Below are 20371 nucleotides of genomic sequence, written 5' to 3'. Positions count from 1 at the left end.
GTCATTTGAAAGGTAAAATGCTCTGCTAGAATTGAATTCAGTTGTTGTAAAATAGTACTGCAGTATCAGAATGAAAGAAAAATAGAAAATAAATACTCAAACATGGAAACGTAATATACCTCTGCTCTTCCTAACACATCAACATTTAATTTATCATCTATATACCATTAATTTTGTTTTGCTATATTTACTCACAAATTTGTTGTCACTAAGTTTAAATGTGTTCAGAGGGCCAGAATAGAAGCCCAATGTGATCATCAATTTTATTAAGATACAAATAAGACATAGTGTGAAAAATATGTACGGAATTTAAAGGCACTGAATACAAAGGTAGGAATTAGTGTGATCTCCTTCTATTTGGGGCGTGAGGCGTGTGCTATGAGTTTTGCACAGTTTACAGTATTACATTATTAATGACAACAGTAAGAAAATATATAAAGTTAAAAAGCTTTTTTTTTTGCATACTGTGGTGCAGCTTAGTATCTGTAAAATGTGTGATTCTAAGGTTGACAATGACAGTGATGACATTCTAGCAACCTTCAGAAATCAATAAATGTTATGGCGTCTAGGGATGGGAAAACAACCCGGTGAAGAAAAAGTGAGGTGATGAGGCTACAGGTCAAGCGATCAGCTGACTGGAAACATTTTGTATTTCATATGTTATGTCTTTGGAGACACAGTGGATAAAATGCCTTCATTTCAGGAAAATGTTACATTGATTTTGACATATTTTTTCTGATTTACTTTAACATTTCAGTATTGAAAATAAGCCATATAATGCAAGAAGAGCCTAGTTGACTTGGTTAATGCTGGCAGACGTGCATTAAGTCATAAATTGACATCATTGTTTAACGTGGTAACAAAAATAAGAAACATTTTTGCGCATTTTGTATCTTAAGCACAATCATACAAAAATAACTATTCAAACCGAGAAAATAGCTTTATATGCAGTATATCAAATCCTTAGCTTTAGGTCTCAAGTTGTGAGACTATTTTCATTTTCTAGATCAGGGGTCACCACTCCTGGTCCTCGAGGGCCGGTGTCCTGCATGTTTTAGAGTTTTCTCTGCTTTAACACACCTGATTCTAATTAATCATCGTCATCAGCTTGTCATTGAGGTCTGCACAATTCTCTTAACGACACAGTCACTTTTATCACGGTGCAATGAAGCAGCAAAACATGTAAAACATGCAGGACACCGGCCCTCGAGGACCAGGATTGGTGACCCCTGTTCTACATTATGCCATCTAAATCATTTTGATGATTTTTTTAACAAGGTACAGTCCTAATCTCTCAGGGGTTGTTTTTCCTGGATAATGCTTGAGTGAGTATTTGCACCAGGGCTTTAGAGGTTCAGTCATTGTAACTGAACTCTCATTGTATCTCCGTCTCTAAGATTTGCATGCCATAAACTGAGTGGTTGAGATGATTTCAGTTCCATTTCATTATAACCATCCTAATTCATTTTTCTCTGAGCTCTTGGTTGTTTATTACATATCTTTAGTCATGGCTAGCTGTATCATGAGTTCACAAATAACCTTCTATAATAACTGCGAACACAGACAAGAAAAACCATTTAACCTTCATGATGTACCTCTGGAGACATTTAATTCTTGACAAATCACCATGAAAATCTGTTGTGACATAGCAGTCTGATACTCTACTGCCATCTAGTGTAGCTACGATAACCCATTTCAACAAAGTGAGAAAACCTATTGAATTTTTATGTTAATAGATTTAAAATGATTCTTCTTCGGTGAGCAAACCATTATTTTGCTCTTCTTACTTAAACAAGGAATGAAGTCTGTATGCTGACACTTTTCCAGAAGTGAAAAGTTTATTTCAAGCTTCTAAACAATTTTAAAAAAGCAAAACAGTATGTCTTTGTCCATCTTTCTCCTTCTCATGTTTAACCTACACTAACTTACACATGAACACATCACTATGTAGCAAAATCTAAACATTTTCTCTTGTATCTGAAAAATAAGACAAAAGGATACTGCACTTTTAATCGCTTTACAGCACATTTCCATCGGATATTTATGAAGGTTTTTTTTGAGAACATACAATATCGTAATGATCTGGTATGTCTTTAACGACATATGCATTTTTAAAGATGTATTTGTAAAGAACACGACAGTAAAAACCTTCTGATGTCACAGAAAAGACAAAAATAACATCCACTTCACAGAAAATGTACTGTTCAAACCCACTTCTGTAGTACAGCTATTGTAAGCTGGTACTGTGAGGTGGCCTTGGACATGTTGCATCCAATAAAAGTTGAATTTCAATCATATGACGTTACATGATAGTCATACGATTAAAAAAAGGACAATAAAATAAACATTTTTCAGGCCAAAGATCACTCAGAGCTAAGACTTCCTTTTCAGGTTTGAGTTTGCAGCTTGAGTTCAATAAATAGAAGTTAACTTTGCATGTTAAAAGGCATGTGTTAAAATGCAACAAAATCCTAAAATATCTGATCCAGCTTAGATCAAAGGTTCCCGATGAGGGCCGAGTCCATGAGGTCGTCATCCTCTTTTCTCATGTACATTGGGCTGGACCGGGACGGCCGATCGGAGCCGAGCATGGACAGAGATGAATCTGAAGCGGAGATGGGGGACCGTGACCAACTGTCTGTTTTGATTGGATGTGAGGACGGCCCCATGGATACAGAGGACTTCTTTTTCTCCTTCTCCCTGTCTCTTTCTCGGTCTCTGTCTCTTTCGCGTTCTCTTTCTTTTTGCTTCTTTTTCTCCTTCTTGTGTTTTTTGTGCTTCTCTCCTGAGCTGAGGGACATGGAGCTCATGTAATCCTGAGGCGGGAGGGGGCGCATGGTTTGGTCGTCATCTGAGCTGGGGCTGTTCTGGTGGGACTTCTCTGCCACCGAGCTGCTGCCCGACTCGCTCTCGCTGTCGTTATTGAGCGGGGTGTATCCGGGTGAGCGGCTGTGGCTGGGCGACGAGCGGTCATGCTTGGGAGTAGAGCCGCTGAAGAGGGGCGAAGCTTTCAGGCTAGAAATTTGTGGACGCATAGAGTCATTAGAGCCTTCGCTCGCTTTTTGAAGTGTTAATTTAGCCTTGATGCTCGGTGAACCACCATCTGGTTTACTAATGATAATTTTGGCAAGAGTGTTCCCACCTCCTCCACCTGCTTTTGGGTCCATCATCTTCTTATCCCCACTATTCCCACCAGAAACCGATACTTTGGCTTTTGCCTCTTTATCAGACTTTTCACGCTTATATTCTCCGCTTTGAGAGGATGACGAATGCTTGGAAGAGCCCATGTTGGTAGATCCACTAGGAACGCTTCCAGGCCCACCGGGAGCAGAAGTTGAACCAGTTCCCCCAGCCGGCGGCCCGACCTCACACCCGTCCTCCACTCCTCCTCCACCCACACTCTTCAGCTTGTCGATGACGGCTGTTAGAGAGGGTTTTTTGTTTCGACTGGGGGACTTCCCTTTGGCATTGGGGTTATTTGAATTGTTCTGACCAGCTCCTCCACCACCACCGCCACTACCTCCTCCACCTCCTCCACCTGAGCCTCCTCCTCCCCCTCCACCTCCACTCCCGTACTGAGACTGGGAGCCTCCAGAAAAGCCCATAGAACCAGAGGAAGACGAGGAGCTGGAGGATGAAGAGGAAGACGTGGAACCAGAGGAAGAGCCCCCACCGATTGGCTTCTGTGAACTCGTACCTCCACCGGAGGAAGACTTTGACCCACCAGAGCTGCCGCCTCCTGAGCCCATTGGAGACTTGGCCTTAGAAGAAGGAGGGGTTCCTGGAACCTGGGACTGCTGCATTTTCATCGGGGAGGACAATTTATCCCCAGAGCTGCTGGAGCGGGAATGGGAGGGGGAGATGTTGGGCTTTATGTTGGGATTCATGAGTGACCCAGGAGGCTTTCCTCCTTGAGGTTTAATTTTATTACCACCTCCAATTCCCCCTCCAGTTCCACCGGGCCCAGACAAGCCGTGTTTAGTGATGGGGGAGGACCCCGGCTTGCCAATGCCCATTCCTTGAGAGGAACCTTTTAACTGAGATGAGCCACCACTTCCTCCAGCGCCCCCTGGCTTGGAGTTATTTCCTTGATTCATCGATCCTTCTTTAGACTTGATCTTCCCAGAAGAAGAGGAGTGTGAATGGTGGCTTTTGCTCCCGCCGGTTCCTCCTGCACTCCCCGTGCTGCTCGTTGCAGAGCTGCTGGAGGTGTAGCCACTGTGGGACGATGTTTTCCCACCAGTTATGGTTCCCTTTTGGATCTGAATAGTTATTTTGGGAATTGGAGGTGTGGCACCTCCGGGGGGAGTTTGCGACCTTCCTGAACTGCCAGGAGACTTCGAGCCTCCTCCACTTATGCTTCCCCCGGAGCCTGAACCTCCACTAGGGGGCGTGTAAGGCCGCCCTCCTGAGCTGTGAGAGGGGGACTTTCCATCGGGATCCAGCTTTTTGCGTTTTGGAGGCTTCTCTTTGGACTTTCCCTCACTAGATGGGGTCCTGCTTCTTTTAACCTGTTTCCCCTCTGTTGAGCTACTCCCTATTCCCATCCCAACCCCGGTACTGCTTCCTCCACTGCCCCCATTGTCATCCTTTGGCCGTACGATACCCTGCTGTTGTTTAACTTTGGGTTCTGAACTTTTGAAATCAGTACAGCCGACACCAAGCCCCATCATGAGGGGACTCTGCGACCCTGCACCATTTGTGTCTCCCAAGTCTGGAGCATGCCCCAGAGGGGGTTTACCCCCACCGCTGCTGCCTCCAAACACTATGCCCATATCAAATGGATCCTTCAGTGAGGGTTCTGGGGTGCTCTGTCCATGTGGAGTGGGATTCTGAGGAGTTCCCGCTGGAGTATTCTGCTGGCTGCTTCCCCCAAAGCCTTTGACCAGGTCCATGTCTCCATCAGCACTCGGAGAGCTGTCATCAAAGTAGTTTTGGGAGAAACCATGGCCTGAGGTCAGAAGGTCAGGGTTGAAGTCTGATGCGTCAGGAAAGAAGTTGGTGGAAGAAGTGTCACTGTTGGGGGTGGCAGCAGTCGCAGCCACTCCTACCTCAGCAATAAGGTCAGCTGCATCTGTAAAGGGGTTTTCATTGCTATTGGCATTAAAGATGTCAGCTGAGTCAAACACTGCACTTCCCTGACCAGAGCTGGAGGAGTCACGGTTGGGAGTACCCAGAGGGCCTCCATCTTCTCCACCGCTGCCCGTGGGGTGCTGCCCGTGGCTGCCACTGCTGCCTTTGCCAGTTTGCTCGGGTAAATCTTGCAGGATTTCTGTGATATCGGGTCCAATGCTATCAGAGCTGGATAGGCGGACCATGCGAGGTGGTGCAGCACCTGCCGGCTGCTGAGACTGGACATGAGCTTGTGAGTAAGGCATGCTGGAGACAGGGGGTGGTGTTCCACACTGGCTGGGAGCTGGAGTGATGCTATGGGGTGTATCAAGGCCGTCACCGGTTAGATTAACATCAAAGATAGAGTTCTGAGAAGCGTCCACGTCCATGGAGAGCAGCTCCCGGTGGAAGTCGTCCTCATGAGTAACTGAATGGTGCTGGTGATGCTGCGGCATAGAGGAGTGTTGAGGTTTCATGCCCATCCCGCCAGGTCCACCACTTGTTCCTGGTCCACCTCCACCTTTTTCATTTACCCGGAGTCGATTCTTCTTCTTCCCCTTTGCGTTACCTCCGGGGCAGGCTCCGCCCATGCCATCTGGCCGTGGGGAACCAGATGAAGAATTCTGTCTCTCTAATGGACTCGAACCATACAGTGCTGCAAAATCTTGCGTGGGGTTGTCTTTCAATAAGTTCATTAACATTGGATGATTTTTTGTATTGCTGGCAGGAGACGATGTTGGGGGTGGAGTTTGGTGGGGTGGCGGTGCATTCTGGGAGCTGGGACTGGATCCCACACTTCCAGTTATCTGTAAGAGACTTGTCAGTATTGGATTCTGAGTGACTTTGTTGTAGTCATCTGAGTGACCTTGACCCTGCTGCTGTTGCTGGCCCGAGCTCCCTCCCGGGGTGAGACACTCTCCTCCCGGGCCCTGCCTCTCCGTACGGGGCATTCCAAACAGAGTAGAGATCGGTCCTGCACCCGTGGGTGTGTTGCTCCCTGTTAGGCCAGGGAGCCCCATGCCATCTCCTGCTGCCATGTTATAGGCGGGACTACTGGATGGTGCCAAGTTATTTTTCACCATTGTTTCCACTGTCTGCGCAATTAACGAGAGAGCTGGAGTGTCTGCCTGGATGGTCTCAGCTTTCCTCCGGATGGCTCGCATGGTAACAGGTATGGACATGCATCTACAACAGAAATGAGAGAATTACCTTAAACACTTAACGTGCATGTTATTGAATTAAAGATGAAATAATCATCTCACCTCTGGACCACTTTGGTTATGAATTCATCGGTACAGATCAGAGCATCTGACTGTCCTTTAAAAAGCCTGCAGGTCACTTCTCTGGTTTCAGACACCTCCATCACCACTACAGGAAAGACGTGTGATAGCAAAGGGTACTTTGGCTTTAGAAAAAGACCAATACTGGAGACAATGTGGTTCTTTAAATGCACATCATGCACATATTTTTTGGAATTGCGAAAAAGTGAAATTTTTCTGGAAAGATGTACATTCAGTTTTGACAAAAGTACTTGGGTATGAGATTCCATTGACGTGTACTGTCTTATACTTGTGTCACATTGCAACGGTAGTGCAGGCAGAGGATCGCTGGTTGGTTAAGACTCTCCTTACAGCTACTAGGAAAACCATCACTAGAAGCTGGTATAAACCTGAATCACCTACTCTAAAACAGTGGCTGGATATTACGAAAGAAATATGGACGATGGAAAGACTGACCCATATCCTGGATTTGAGGGAAGGTATTTGAGAAGAGATGGCAAAAGTGGACATTTTATCTAGAGAAAGCATAAGGATGCGGACCTCCTTTTTTTGGATAGGTTATTAATGTGCTAACCCACAAGTTTATGTTAATGTTTTTCAACTTTTTATTTTTATTTGTTTATCCATTCAAGTTGAAAATGCAAATATGTAGGCCTGGACCAAAAGGAAACGCAAGGAGGAAGACGAAACAGATGGATTCAAACTATTTTTTCCCTCAACCATCACAGGGAGAATTTCAAGCTTACAAAACATAAATAAAAACTGAGGAAAGTAAACTTTTTTTAAATTTGCAGTTGAAGGGGGTACAGACTTTGATGCAAGCTTACTGTGTTAATGTGAGTATAACACTAAATGCTAGTGCATAAGACGTCGGGACACTTGTATAAAATTAAATGACAGATAATTTAGTTTTTGTTACCTTAGGGTTTGCCCATTTATATACCAAGATGCTACGTAACCCTTCACTAAAGTAGCCAAGATGGGAAAAGCCAAATAGGGGCTTCTGATTGGAATGTCATGTCTGTCTGTAGTTGGGAGTTAGATGGGTTGTATTTTAATGTTAACAAATTATGCTTATATATGTTATCACATCCTACATACTACAACTTTAATTATTGTAGGATAAGGCATTCTCTAAAAAGACAAAACAAAAAAATATAAGCTCACACAGTACTCACCACAGACTAATGACTCATTGACTGGATGCTGAAAGGAGACGCTGAAACTTGAGTCTGTGAGAGGGCAAACTTCAAACTGCAACAGGCCTGCACTGTCTGCCAGAACACAAGCAAATATGCTGAATCATTTGAAGTCATATATATAAAAATAAAGAAAACAGATCACAAGTTATGACTGTTTATACATGCAATCAGATGTGAAATAGATACCTTCTTTGATAGAAGTTCTTTTGACACAACTGCCTATCAAGGTATTATAGACTGCCTGGTGGCGAATGATGTCTAGCAAGAGCGGCACTTGTGCTGGGTGGCGGAAAGGGATCTTGGACACCATTGATCCTTGAAGAGAATGGCCATCTTGGACTGGAGCATCGCCATTCAGGAAATAACAGTGCTGCTGGTCAGGCAAGACCTGTAAAAGAAAAAAAAAAGACATTAATCACTGCATAGAAAATAACCGCAGTTAATCAGCAACCTCAGTTGTCTTTGTTCTGGCTGTATTTTTTCTAAATGTATGCAAAGAAAATACATCAGAGACATCATAAAATAGACTTGAGAAAGTTTACTTAAAGTAGTTTTGAAATAAATTCTTTTGCTTTTTTTTATATTTATTTTTTGCAATTGTCTATTTCTGTCTTACTTTTATTTATTTTATTTTTAATTTTAATTTTTTATATATTTTTTATTTATTTTTTATTGTGGTTGTTCTAGTTTTATATAGGTTGTTCGGGTATGCTGCAATACGTAAGTGACCACTTTATTTTTCTGTTGTTTTTTCCTAAAAGAAAAATGTGTGCTTAACTCTGTAAATGTTTTGATATAATTGTATACATCTGCAAAACCCAATAAAAAAAGTTGGAAAAAAAAGAAGAAATAAATTATTTTATAGCAGGTAATCTTTCTGTTCAAAATGTGAACAAAGTGACAAAGACTAAAAACAAGTTACATAAGCTGGATGTGAAGAGCTATCTAAATAAAAAGTAAGTACAAATATCCCTAAGATTATCAAACAAAATAACTGATATGTGATAAAATATTGAGTATTTCAGCTCACAGAATAAAAGTGCATGTTGTTCAAGGGTGTGGGTAGAGAGCTGCCCTCCTCCTGAAGCTGGAGCTGGCTCTGAACAATCAGCTGGTAGAGTGATGAGACGTTGGGTGGAGTCTCAAACACTGGGATTGCTGGGGAGAGAAAAACATTTAAACCCAAATTCTTGAAACAAAGCAAGCATAACCACTTAAGTACATATTTATGATAAGTCAGTATTAATGTGATAAACTCACAAGTAGCATTTCCCATCCTCATTATAAAGGAAAGTGAGAAAGGTATGGGGCGGTTCAACTTGAGGAAAAAGCAAGCTGGCAGGTCCACACAGTTGGAGTTGGTTACAGTGGAAAAAGAAGGTGTGCTATAATGCAGAAAAATCAATATATCAGCCTGTCTTTGAATCTTTACGTTCATTTCCAGATAAACTTGACAAAATGAAGTAAATTCTCGTACCCTTTGTTGTCAACTGGATGCGAACCAGTGATGAGTGGAGCGATTGGGAGCTTGTACACAGCAGAAGTTCCCTCAATAGTCACAGAGACACTGACACCCAGAGAACATGGGACTGCAAATAACAAGTGTCCATATATAGACATGTCACAAATCACAGAGGATAAATGCCATCATCAGCAAATCATATGGCTAATGACGTGTGTATGTGTGTTTAAACTGACACTTCTGGTTGATGTCATTAATGCACTTGCCATTGTTGTCCGTTAAGTTGAGCTGTGTACCAGTTTCTTCATCAAATATGTCATACGGGGACACGTAGCACTGAAGAGAAACCAGATGGCCACCACTCTTGGCAGTCAAGAAACCCACGCTCCCGTGGAGAATAGTTTTCAGTGTATTGGCATTGCTTGCTAACCTAGAGAGAATACAAACAAAAATGACTGCATTTCACAAACAGATCATCATGCACAGCCGTCTCTATCTCATCGATTTGGAATCGTTTCTGTTATACAGTAATATTCAAATTGGCGATTGTGTCACATTTAACATAGTTTACATAGTTATCTGTTATAATGACAGTAGCAAGGGTCCACATGAAAGCTGTTTTACTGTTTATTATTATACATGCTTAGTAGCAGATCTTAGTTGATACATGCTTTTTATTATTTCATTGTCCTGTGTTTTTTTATGTTGTTGTAACACCACAGAGTTGCTATCTAATTTCGTTGTTCACACTGCTTATAATGACAATAAAGGAATTGAATTGCATTTTTTAATGCTTACCAAAAAGAGTGACTACCCACATTAATTTTTTTGTTTTTTTTAATTCAAGCATTTTACTCAAGTTGTCGTTTCTCTCTCAGGCCAGCACGGAGGTGCTAATGCATGCTTTTATCTCATGTCGTTTAGATTATTGTAACGCCCTGCTCTCTGGTCTTCCTAAAAAGAACATGTACAACCTACAATTATTACAGAATTCAGCCGCACGCGTGCTGACGAGGACCAGAGGGCGGGAGCACATTACACCTGTTTTAAAATCGCTGCATTGGCTCCCCGTGCGCTTCAGGGTTGGGGCACGGGGGGGCGCACGGGGGGGCTTGGGGGCGCATTAATAAGTTTTTCTTGTTTTTTTTTTTTGTTAAGCACTTTGTGTTTCATTATTTGTATGAAAAGTGCTATATAAATAAAGTTTGATTTGATTTTGATTTGATTAATTACATATTTATGAATACATGCAATCAGAATAATTATTTCATTTTTTTGACCTGTTTAAAATAACTATCATTTTTATTTTTGTATATGTCTTTTAAGTGTTAAACTAAGCACCAGATGGTAAGGTATATTTTGTACTTATAGAGAGGATACAAATTCATCTGCCAGAAGCATTTTATGGACAACGGAACAATACTGAACAAATGTATTCGGTTCGGATTATTCAGTCCACTGGTTCTTAACTGCTGGCTTCAAGACCTACCACCAGTCCTTAATCTTTCCAAGTTTATTTAATAAAATATAGTTCAGACTCAAAAATGCGTAGCTTTAGCTGAGCAGCCACTCATTGAATACTTAACCGCACTGAACTATTCAGTCATGTATAGTATAATCAGCCAACTCGTTCAGTTTTTCACATGGAATAAAAAAGTACATCAACTGGGACGTACTGGTAGTTCCTAAAAGATTAAAAAATATGTACTTTTACCTTTACCAGAGGCAAATGCCTGCAATTCACTGAAAAAGGGGTCTGTGACCCACTTTTGGGTCCTAACTCACCAGTTGAGAATCGCTGAGAGGATCGGATTTAGTCCTTCTCTCGTCCATGTTTTGAACTTATATGTGTTGTCTATCTAGCCAACAGTCATTAAATCGGTATCCTTGCATCAACTTGGTTCTGTCGTCTCCAAATATAATTTATGTGATGTAATTACAAGTGAAAACACAGGAAGATCATACAGAAGCACATACAAGGTTCAGGTGGAACAATCTTCGTTTCAGGCTTTAGGAATTATTCTACTTTTATATTCAATGAGGAAACTATTCAATAAGATAGCTGTTTGCTATAAAAGAGAGAAGTTAAAAAATGCAAGCAGTTTCAAAAACTGTATATAAAATGCAAGCACTTTTCAAAACTTGGAAACAACATTAAAATTCAACAATTTTCAATGATTTCAAGAACTCATGTAAACCACGTCACATGAAGCGTAACTGTTGGGATCACATTCAAACAGTGGCGGCTTGTCAATAGGGGGCGCTAGGGCGCCGCCCCCATTAAAATTACAGTATGGGCCTTCCCATCCCATACTGGGTTTATTCAGAGTTATTTTTTGTGCAGACCCAAATACATAGGTTTCAATGGCGAGGGGCGCCGGCCAAATGAGTGTGTATTGCATGTTCATATACTTTTCTTCTATGTGACTTCATGCTGGTCTCTAATTGGTTACTCAAAGCTTCTCCTCCGGGCACAGCTCTCTGCGCCCGTGGCCAATCAGCGTGTTTTCTGTCATTCTTCATCCAATCTGATTGATTCATGAGCTGTCAATCAAAGTCACACCCCTGACAGTGTAGACGCGCGACTGTATCTGTCACCCGCTACAAACGGAGTCACAACCATAGACATGTATCCGTATCCACCCCATGGAGCTGCTGCGATACATCAACGACGCCGCCATATTGGATGTGGCAAGACTGCGCTGTAAACTAATACAAGTAAATGGACTCATTTTCATAAAGCGCCTTTCTATAAAGAAATGTACGTTTTACGTCTCATTTATTTATTCACACACGCACTAATATACTTTAACTATACTATAATATATAATTCATGTTATATCAGCTATAGAGAACAAGGTAGTGCCGAAAAACAATATATATCCCCCCCCTCACAAAAATAAGAAAAATAGAGAAACATATTTTCTCATCAACAAAACAAATTTTAAATTTTTCAAATAACAAAATAACATATTTGAACCATTTTTCAGACAATATCTGTCAATATCTCTATATAATAACTGAAAAAATCTGAAAAATGGTTCAAATATGTTATTTTGTTACTTAAAAAAATTTAAATATGTTTATGTAAAATATGCTACATGTATATGTAGTATATGTATATGTATATGCAGTATATGTAATAAAAAATAACAAAAACATTTATGTTCAAATAGAGTTTATAGTTGTGTTGTAATCCCCACTCGCCAGTGCGCCCCCCCAAATTCTTTTGTCACCAGCCGCCACTGCATTCAAATGTTCAATGAATGTACTGTGTAACATCTCAGAGCTTCTGAAACTGTCTAAAACAACTTATGGACCAAAAAAAAAAAAGTTAACCACAATTTAATTGATCCATCTTCAAGATGGCTCACAGCTCATTCTCAGGCCTGTTTTGTGGACGAACCTCTGTGGTCCTGGCAAAGATCATTAACTAGCCTATTTATTTCATAAAGTTTTGTTTACCAGAAACCGTGGTCTAATAACTATCTACAGTAATGTAGTGCTACTTCCTCATGTTGTTTTAGCTTGGACGCTCGCCCTTGGAAGTGGGCGTTACTAAAGATAACTGGTTAAGTGTATGCTGTAGCCTGAACCCACTGAGGATAATCATGATGTTGCTGTTAACAGGGAACAGACTTAACAGCTTTTTACCAGAAGGTAGGCACACAATCCAAAAAAAGAAGAAAGATCTGAAGGACTTTGTGAAATACAACATATCCACAGCATATTTCAGCATTTTCTGAATATTGGTCACCCAAAATACCAAGAACATATAAGTGATGGGGGAAGAAAAAATAAAGTATTGAAATCTCTGTAAACTTACCTATACATGTGCATCATCTTGGTGAGATCAAGCTCCAGAGACTGCAGAGCTATATATGTCTTTTTCAGTTTACTAAAACACAGAAATTAATAGAAGTAGTATGATTAAATGTGCTTTCCACAAAACCTATACACAAAAATGTATGGCTTTTGACAAAATATTCACTTTTAATCGTGCTACATCCTATTTTATGACGTTTTGAAAATATGTTTGATTTAGACTGCATCCAGATCTGAAGGCTAGTGGGGGTTCATAAAACATGTCCTTGATAACTGAGATGATACAACATTTGTTGGATTTGTTGAAAAACTAAAGTCTTATAGCCAACAAGACAGCTTACTTGTCTCCTGGAAGCTTGTAAATATCAACCAGTCCCTTGAGATGTTTTGAAAATTCTTCAAAATTCTTTTCCCTGATGAAGAAAAACATTGAAACAGTATTTATTAAAGGTAGCATAATTTTCACAAAAAAGAAAGAAATGAAAGAACCCTCATCAGTGTTTGTTTATGGAGAAAATATGAATTGAAAGGTATTCATTTTATTCTTTCTACTAACCTTAGATGCTGAATGAGCTCAGGACAACTCTGTAACCAAAACACAAGACAAGATTATCATATTCTTTCATGCTTATGAAGCTTGGCATAATAAAATTAATGAATAAAATCAAAAAGGTAAGCATAATTTGTAATGCAACCATTTGTAGACATTCTCAAATTGTAAAAACATAAAACTAAAAATATAAAAAATAACAAAAACTCATAACAATAGCTTACTCTTCTTAACTAAGTTTAAAGAAAATATACTGACCGTCGGGTTTTCTCTCTGATGAGCCACTTTGACATCGACAAGCTGCCCACTTGGGTCTAGCTGCACCTCCACATAAAACTTTTCTGATGAGATGTAGCACTCTGTCCCAGATGGACTGACATGGGAGCCCAACCTGCACAAACAAAACCAACAAATAAATAATTCTGGTTAACATCACTCATTTTTTAAACAATACATTAGTGCACACACATTTCAAGAAATAGGACTCTCGGCCCAACCTGTAGTTTGGGGAAGCAAGAACCGTTGCAGCTGTGATAGACTGTCAAAGATTGGTCTGGAAGATGACAGGCGCACGCTCGCTATATGTTAGCGTTGGATACCAGAGTTCCCTTCTGCGCATTTTGTGTTACTGTCAAAGTTTTGAGTTTATGTCACAGTTTTGGGTTTTTTCACAGTTTTGGTAGTTAAGTTCTTGTTTTTATTTTGAAATCCCATATCCTTTTGTTTAAGTTATGTCTTGAATTCCCTTGTTTCCATCTGCCCTGATCGTGTGCACCTATGTCTCGTCCAGCCTTCTGCGTATATCTTGTCTCGTCTTTCTCTTGCTCCCTGCTGGTCCGTACTGTTTCTTCCCGCCATGTGTCATGTCCTGCTTTCTCAAGTTTAGTCTCTCATTTTCTTTTGGTGATTCAAGCTAATTAATGTTTTAGATTTTTTTTTAAGTAAATAAATCTAGTTTTCCTGGAACTCCTGTCTCCTCGTGTCTCCTGCATCTGGGTCCTACTCAGTCACCACTGTGACAATTACCTATAAATTACCTATAATTACCTTATAATTATTCTGTGTTAGAATTACTTGGATCAACATCAGTTGTGCTTGTTGGACCAAAGTTTGCCCTCTTTAGACTTTCAGGACATGTTTTTGACATATAATAATAAAACAACCACTATTTGTTTAAAGCAAAAGATAATTGTTTGGATATATTTTTAAGGTTAACAAAATAAAAGAATAAAATGATTTGAGCATTTACTTTGATTAATCGCATATACACACACAAACACCCGAGTAAAACTTGAAAAAAAATGTAACTTACATGTTTTGTCGAGCAATAGATTCTAGACGATCTGTCATAGACGGGAGAGAGGAGACTGAAAAAAGGAGAGAAAAATATATATGACTGTTTCAAATGATGGCAGGGAATCTTCACACATTAAGACAACAATTAAAAATGTTGATTTATTTCAATTCAGTACAATTTCAGAATCTACTTGGGTAGATACCAAGGATACAGTGTGGTACTAAAAAAGGAGAAGTAAGTTTTGGATCAGTTTTTATTTTTTTAATATTATTACCTGTAGCACTTAAAGATTTGTTTCGAAATGTGAAGTGTTTTACAAATAAAATGTATTATTATATTCCATGTTATTAAGTGTATCTAAGTTTATAGTGGTTGCATGTTTAACAGATAATGATATAGCTACTATAAAATAAAATGGCTTAATGCAGCTCCCCCACTTTTAAGAATATTAAACCTTGATGTTGATTTATAATAAGAAATGTTCTTAAAAAAATACATGTAGCATCTCATCTAAGGAAAGGAAAAGTAAAATCTTAAAAATATCTATAAAATAAGGCCTTATACACTGATATGTTTGCAGAAAAAAGTTTTCACTTATAATTACTATGCTCTGTCCCTTACCATGCACAATTACACTGCCTCAACAGTTTATAAATGTTCATTGGTCGGAAATAAAACTGGTTTAGCTTTTTCATCTCTGGGGGCTGGAGGATGATGTAGGCACAAGCATGTGTGCATGTGACAATTAATCACATCAATGCGCACAATCACTACTCTTTTACAAAGATGGAACTATGCATCTTCTGCATAATTCTTTCTGCTGCACCATATTAATCAAACTACCGTGAAGATGAAAGCTAACTTCAGCAGCAGGTAACGTGTCCGTGTGCCCCCCCCCAAAAAAAAAAATAGATCATCAAAAACAACACATCAAGTGATGTGTGGTGCAGAAAAGTAATTTTTTGTATCAAAAAGATTTCCTGAGTTGTGTTTGCAGTACCTTTCAATGCTCTCTGCAGGGTCTCCAAGCAGTTGAGCAGGAGCTGGTGACCTGCTGCATTCATCCCACCGCGTTTCTCCTGAGAGTTGTGACATGATGCAAAGAAGAGATATGAGAATCCAGACAAAAAAAACTGCTTCATAAACAAATTCTGATGAAACTTTCTTTAGTCTCTGTTGGCCTTGTCAGCATAATTGGTCTGATATTTAAATGTCACCATTGCACTTTATAAAAGAAATCTGAACTCCACCGTGATGTGGGAAAAATTAGTCTTAGTTATTGCATGGCTATGTGACACTTGTGCAAATGCGAAACTGGTATATTATATTGCAGCTTCTCGATTATTGCAGGCTAGGAGCTGAGCATCAGACGATGGTTGCAAACATTCAATGGAAGCAAGAATCAAATTAATTTATAAATTCACAAATACGTGAATGTAGTGTTGAGGGACTTCATCAAAATGATGAGTTGGCATCAACTCCTGATTATGTGACTTGCATCATAGATTATTATTTAAGTGCATAGTTCCAAATTTTCCCTAAGGTAAAAAGCAGTTGCTAGTCAGCCCAACCACACATGCAAAAAACATCCAGCACTGAGGAAAAGCAATTATTTAAAGTAAAGTAAGAAGCCTTTGTCTCACCATGGCCTGACGCACAACCTTGTAGGTTTCCTGCCACGGTCGAGAAGCATTGTGTTTGGCATGAAGTTTCTCCAGCAGAACAGCCATGCGACCCTGCTTTTCTGCTTCTGAATAAAAGGTACAATATATTTTAGATAAAAGTTAACTTGACATTAAGTGGTTTCAAATTTCTACCAAACCTCTATATATTTTATTGAAAATGTCAGAACTGTGATAAGTTCTCCCTCAGCTGTCTCATTGTCGGTTCCTAGTCCAGCTTGGCCCTTGATTTTAGAAAAATTGTCACCTGTTTCTCTATCAGAGTTGGTCAGATTAGTTGGCTCAATGAAGGCATCTTCTTGTTCTATTGATGTGTTATATACATCCCCTTTCAAATACTGTATGTCTTCCAGTCTATTGGTTCCTGTTTGCTCACAATAATTAATTCTCATCTGCTCTCTGGTCAAGTCATTGATTATTTCAAGAATGCTGTCATTTTTCACTGGTTTGGGGTATCTGCTTTGAAAATGTTTTCTCTTATCTATCTGGAAAATTATTTTCTGTGGCTGCTGCTAAATTTCAGTCTTCTTCATCATCACGCCTGTTGTGAGTTCTTTATTGCTCACTTTGCAGCATAATTTAGGTTCTTTTGAAGACATTTCTTATCATTGTTATGCTGACGACACTCAGCTTTACATTTCTTTAAACCTCAGGATGTTTTTAAGAAAAAGATCTTGTTTAGGTGTTTGGATTCTGTCAGGAGTTGGATGAATAATTGTCTAACGGAATGATACAAAAACTGAAGTCCTTGTTTGTGCCCCTGACAGGTTTCTCCTTAAGATAGTAGAGACTCCTGGCCCACTTGCCTCATTTATTAATCCCTCAGTGAGGAACCTTGGGATCATTTTTTTAACTGTTTGTTTCGTGGATTCTCACATTAAAATTCATTAAAAAGTCCAATTGTGACACGATCTGAAATGTAAATGATCATTCATGCGTTCATTTCATCATGTCTCGATTACTGTAACTCAATTGTCACATGTTTAAGTAAAAAAAAAAAAAATCTCACGAGTTTTCACGTCCTCCTTTACTAATCCAGCCGCCCTGGCTCCCTACAGAGTGTGTTTTAAAATTTTGGTATTAACACATAGAGCTTCAAATAATAGCGTACCAGCTTATATTACAGACCTTCTGCAGCCTTACGTCATCAGCAGGTACCTGAAATCACGTGACCACGGTCTGCTTGTTATGAAGCAAAAATGGCTGAAAACTAAAGGTGGCCTTTGCAGCAGTGGCGGCTCCCTCTGGAGCTCCTTTCATCTCTGATAACTTCTTTAAAAAACAGCTAAAAATGCATCTGTTTAAACTTGCTTTGGCTTAGTTTTTATATTTTTGTCCTGTGTTTTATTGTAAAGCAGGTTGTGATTTGTTTTTCTTGAAAGGTGCTAGAGTACATAAATAAAATGTTCCTTGCTTACCTATTTAGACCAAAACAACACATTTCTGAGTAACAACTATTCTTAATCAAGAACCCTTTTTCACTTGAAAATGTTACTGAAACCAAGAAAAATTCTACAATCAAAACCAAAATAAATATCTGTAGGTAGTACTTATTTGTATTCAAGACTACGTTTCTCCTTGAATGGTGCATTCTCTTGAAGATATGACAGATAACCAACTACTTATTAGATACAAGCAGTTAAAAGTATTTTGACCTTAACATATTTTCACAATTTATTTATTTTTATTTACCAGCTGGACTTTGAGGTGTTGTATCTTGCATTACAAATTATAAAATATTTAATCTTTTGTGCATTAGGTTATAATATAATAACATAATACTGCAACAAATAATTTATAAAGTAATACTGAATTGAAATGAATCACGAAGTACCAGTAATCAACCTCCATAAATCTGCTACTGCAAAAAATACAATAAAATTTGAATAACAGGATCCTTTTCTGGGAAAGATGTATTTAAAACATTTTCTTTTATGGCTTCAATAATACTTTTACCTAATGAAGCTGAACTATGCGTATTTATTGTTAATGATTAGTTTATAAAGTACTTCTTGATGCTTATTTTGATACATGACACTTAATCGTACACAAAATTCAATAGTACATACATAAAATGTAAAGGTAGCTAAGATAAAGCAACTAGTTACAGTCTATGATAGTGTCAGTCTGATGGTTTTCATTGATGGTTCTGTGGTTATAGGATCATTTTACATGTATTTATAAGCAGTACTCGAGTTGTAAAAAAAATCAGGGGGGATGGTGGATTTTATCATATGGGGACAGATAATTTGTGCTGATTACAAATAATATAATATATTACAAATAATAGCACTGACCAAAACACCTGCAGAAACACAGCAGGAATGACATAGCAGCAGTTAAATGCAGCCTTCTGTAAGCTTTAAATATCCACTGGGCTTACATCAAATACATCAAAACACAACAATTAAAAACAGTTTTCTGAACTTATCAATATGACTCTGTCCTTCACAGGATAAGTAACATGGATCACTGCAAAAACTCAAAATCTTAAGAATATTTGTCTTATTTCTAGTTAAAATGTCTCATTTTAGTAAAAAATCTCATTACACTTAAAACAAGACTCATCACTGGAAAAAACAATTTTCACCTGTTTCAAGTAGATTTTCACTTGAAATAAGTAGAAAAATCTGCCGGTGGAACAAGATATTTTTGCTTGTAATGAGAAGATAAATCTTGTCCCACTGGCAGATTTTCCTACTTATTTCAAGTGAAAATTTACTTGAAACAGGTGAAAATTGTCAAAGTTGAAATAGCAGTAAAACCACATTCATTGATGAAATGACATAAGGGATGGAAAGGGGGGATGGCAGTTTTACAGGGGGATGATTTGGACTGTTTTTATTTCAGGGGGGGATGCCATCCCCCCTCATCCCCCCTCAACTCCAGTACTGTTTATAAGTGTTTATTACTACTTGCTATTCAGCTGCAACCTGTCTTGACCAGGTAATTCTTGAAAAAACATAATTTTAAATGTCAAGAGTTTTTCTTTTGTCCATAGCAATATAAAGGTTAGTCAAAAAGGAAGAAATAGTCGTATTAACTCCGACTGTCAGAGGAATCTGTGACCACAACAATGTGTCACCATGAGCTACTACACTGTTATAACTGGATAGACGGCACGGGCTGTTTAACCCCAGATAATGAAGAAAAGCAGACTTGTTTTTTCGCCATTATTGTCTTTTGGAGACTAATGTGTATTGTTTGTGTTTATTAAAACTTTATGTTAGCAAGTTGCTTAAATTAGCCTTGTAGCTCTCAAAGCTACCACCTTTCTACAGAAGAACAGCGAGCCGACTAAAAGTCATGTGGTATTTTACCAGTTGTTCTTGAGAGCCGTGTTTCCATTAAGATTGCAGACATAATTTTACATGTATGATTACATTTAACATGTGTAGCTGTTAGCCACGTTTAGCCTCAGTCGCCACATCCAGAGTGTCATACCTCGTTAATAACAGTTTTAAAACGTGTAAAACAGCCAACAACAACCGACCGCACCTGTGACATCTTCTGCCTTTGTCCGATCTACTAGGGTGAGATTTCCAGCCTGCTGAACCGAGAGAGAGAGTTCCGTGGCAGGACTGCTCTGCAGAGAAGCCCCGGGCCCGGCCGCCATTGTCCCGCCGCTGCTCTCAATCCCCGCCCCGGCTTCCGTAGTCCGCTGCTCCACTGGAAACTACAGTAGTAAAGAGTAGAGTAAATACTGAGACATTCAAGTCTCCCGGATTCCGTAGTCCGCTCCCTGCAGGGAACTACAGTAGTAAATAGTAGGAGTACTGAGACATTCAAGCACTTTTGACCTGTACGCAGGTTTCCTTCTCGTCACACACCACTGGTATTAAGTTTAGTGTGATACTCTGAGCTCTGGAGACACTGGAATAGTTGTTTAAAATTTCTTTGCACATGTTATCAAGTGCTAAAGGATGAAATGTCTTTGTTTTGTTGTTTTGTTTTCTTAAAC

General features: G+C 39.3%; 1 protein-coding gene across 1 annotated transcript; it reads right to left on the bottom strand.

Annotated features, from left to right (window-relative positions):
- Positions 1–469: 469 nt before the first annotated feature.
- Positions 470–20034, bottom strand: med1 (mediator complex subunit 1). The gene is made up of 16 exons (XM_061707670.1): positions 19909–20034; positions 16372–16478; positions 15729–15807; positions 14744–14798; positions 13690–13822; positions 13438–13466; positions 13223–13294; positions 12883–12954; positions 9323–9486; positions 9072–9183; positions 8855–8979; positions 8625–8752; positions 7781–7982; positions 7571–7666; positions 6375–6480; positions 470–6297 (listed from the first exon to the last, which is right to left on the bottom strand). Exons 1-16 carry the CDS (start codon positions 20024–20026, stop codon positions 2496–2498), a joined length of 5400 nt encoding a protein of 1799 aa, XP_061563654.1. The 5' UTR covers positions 20027–20034; the 3' UTR covers positions 470–2495.
- Between the last annotated feature and the right edge of the window lie 337 nt (positions 20035–20371).

This window comes from Cololabis saira, chromosome 19 (assembly GCF_033807715.1).
Source record: "Cololabis saira isolate AMF1-May2022 chromosome 19, fColSai1.1, whole genome shotgun sequence".
In the NCBI taxonomy this organism is placed as follows: Eukaryota; Metazoa; Chordata; class Actinopteri; order Beloniformes; family Belonidae; genus Cololabis; species Cololabis saira.
The sequence above is the reverse complement of the archived record's forward strand: the minus strand, read 5'-3'. Positions and strand labels throughout refer to the sequence as shown.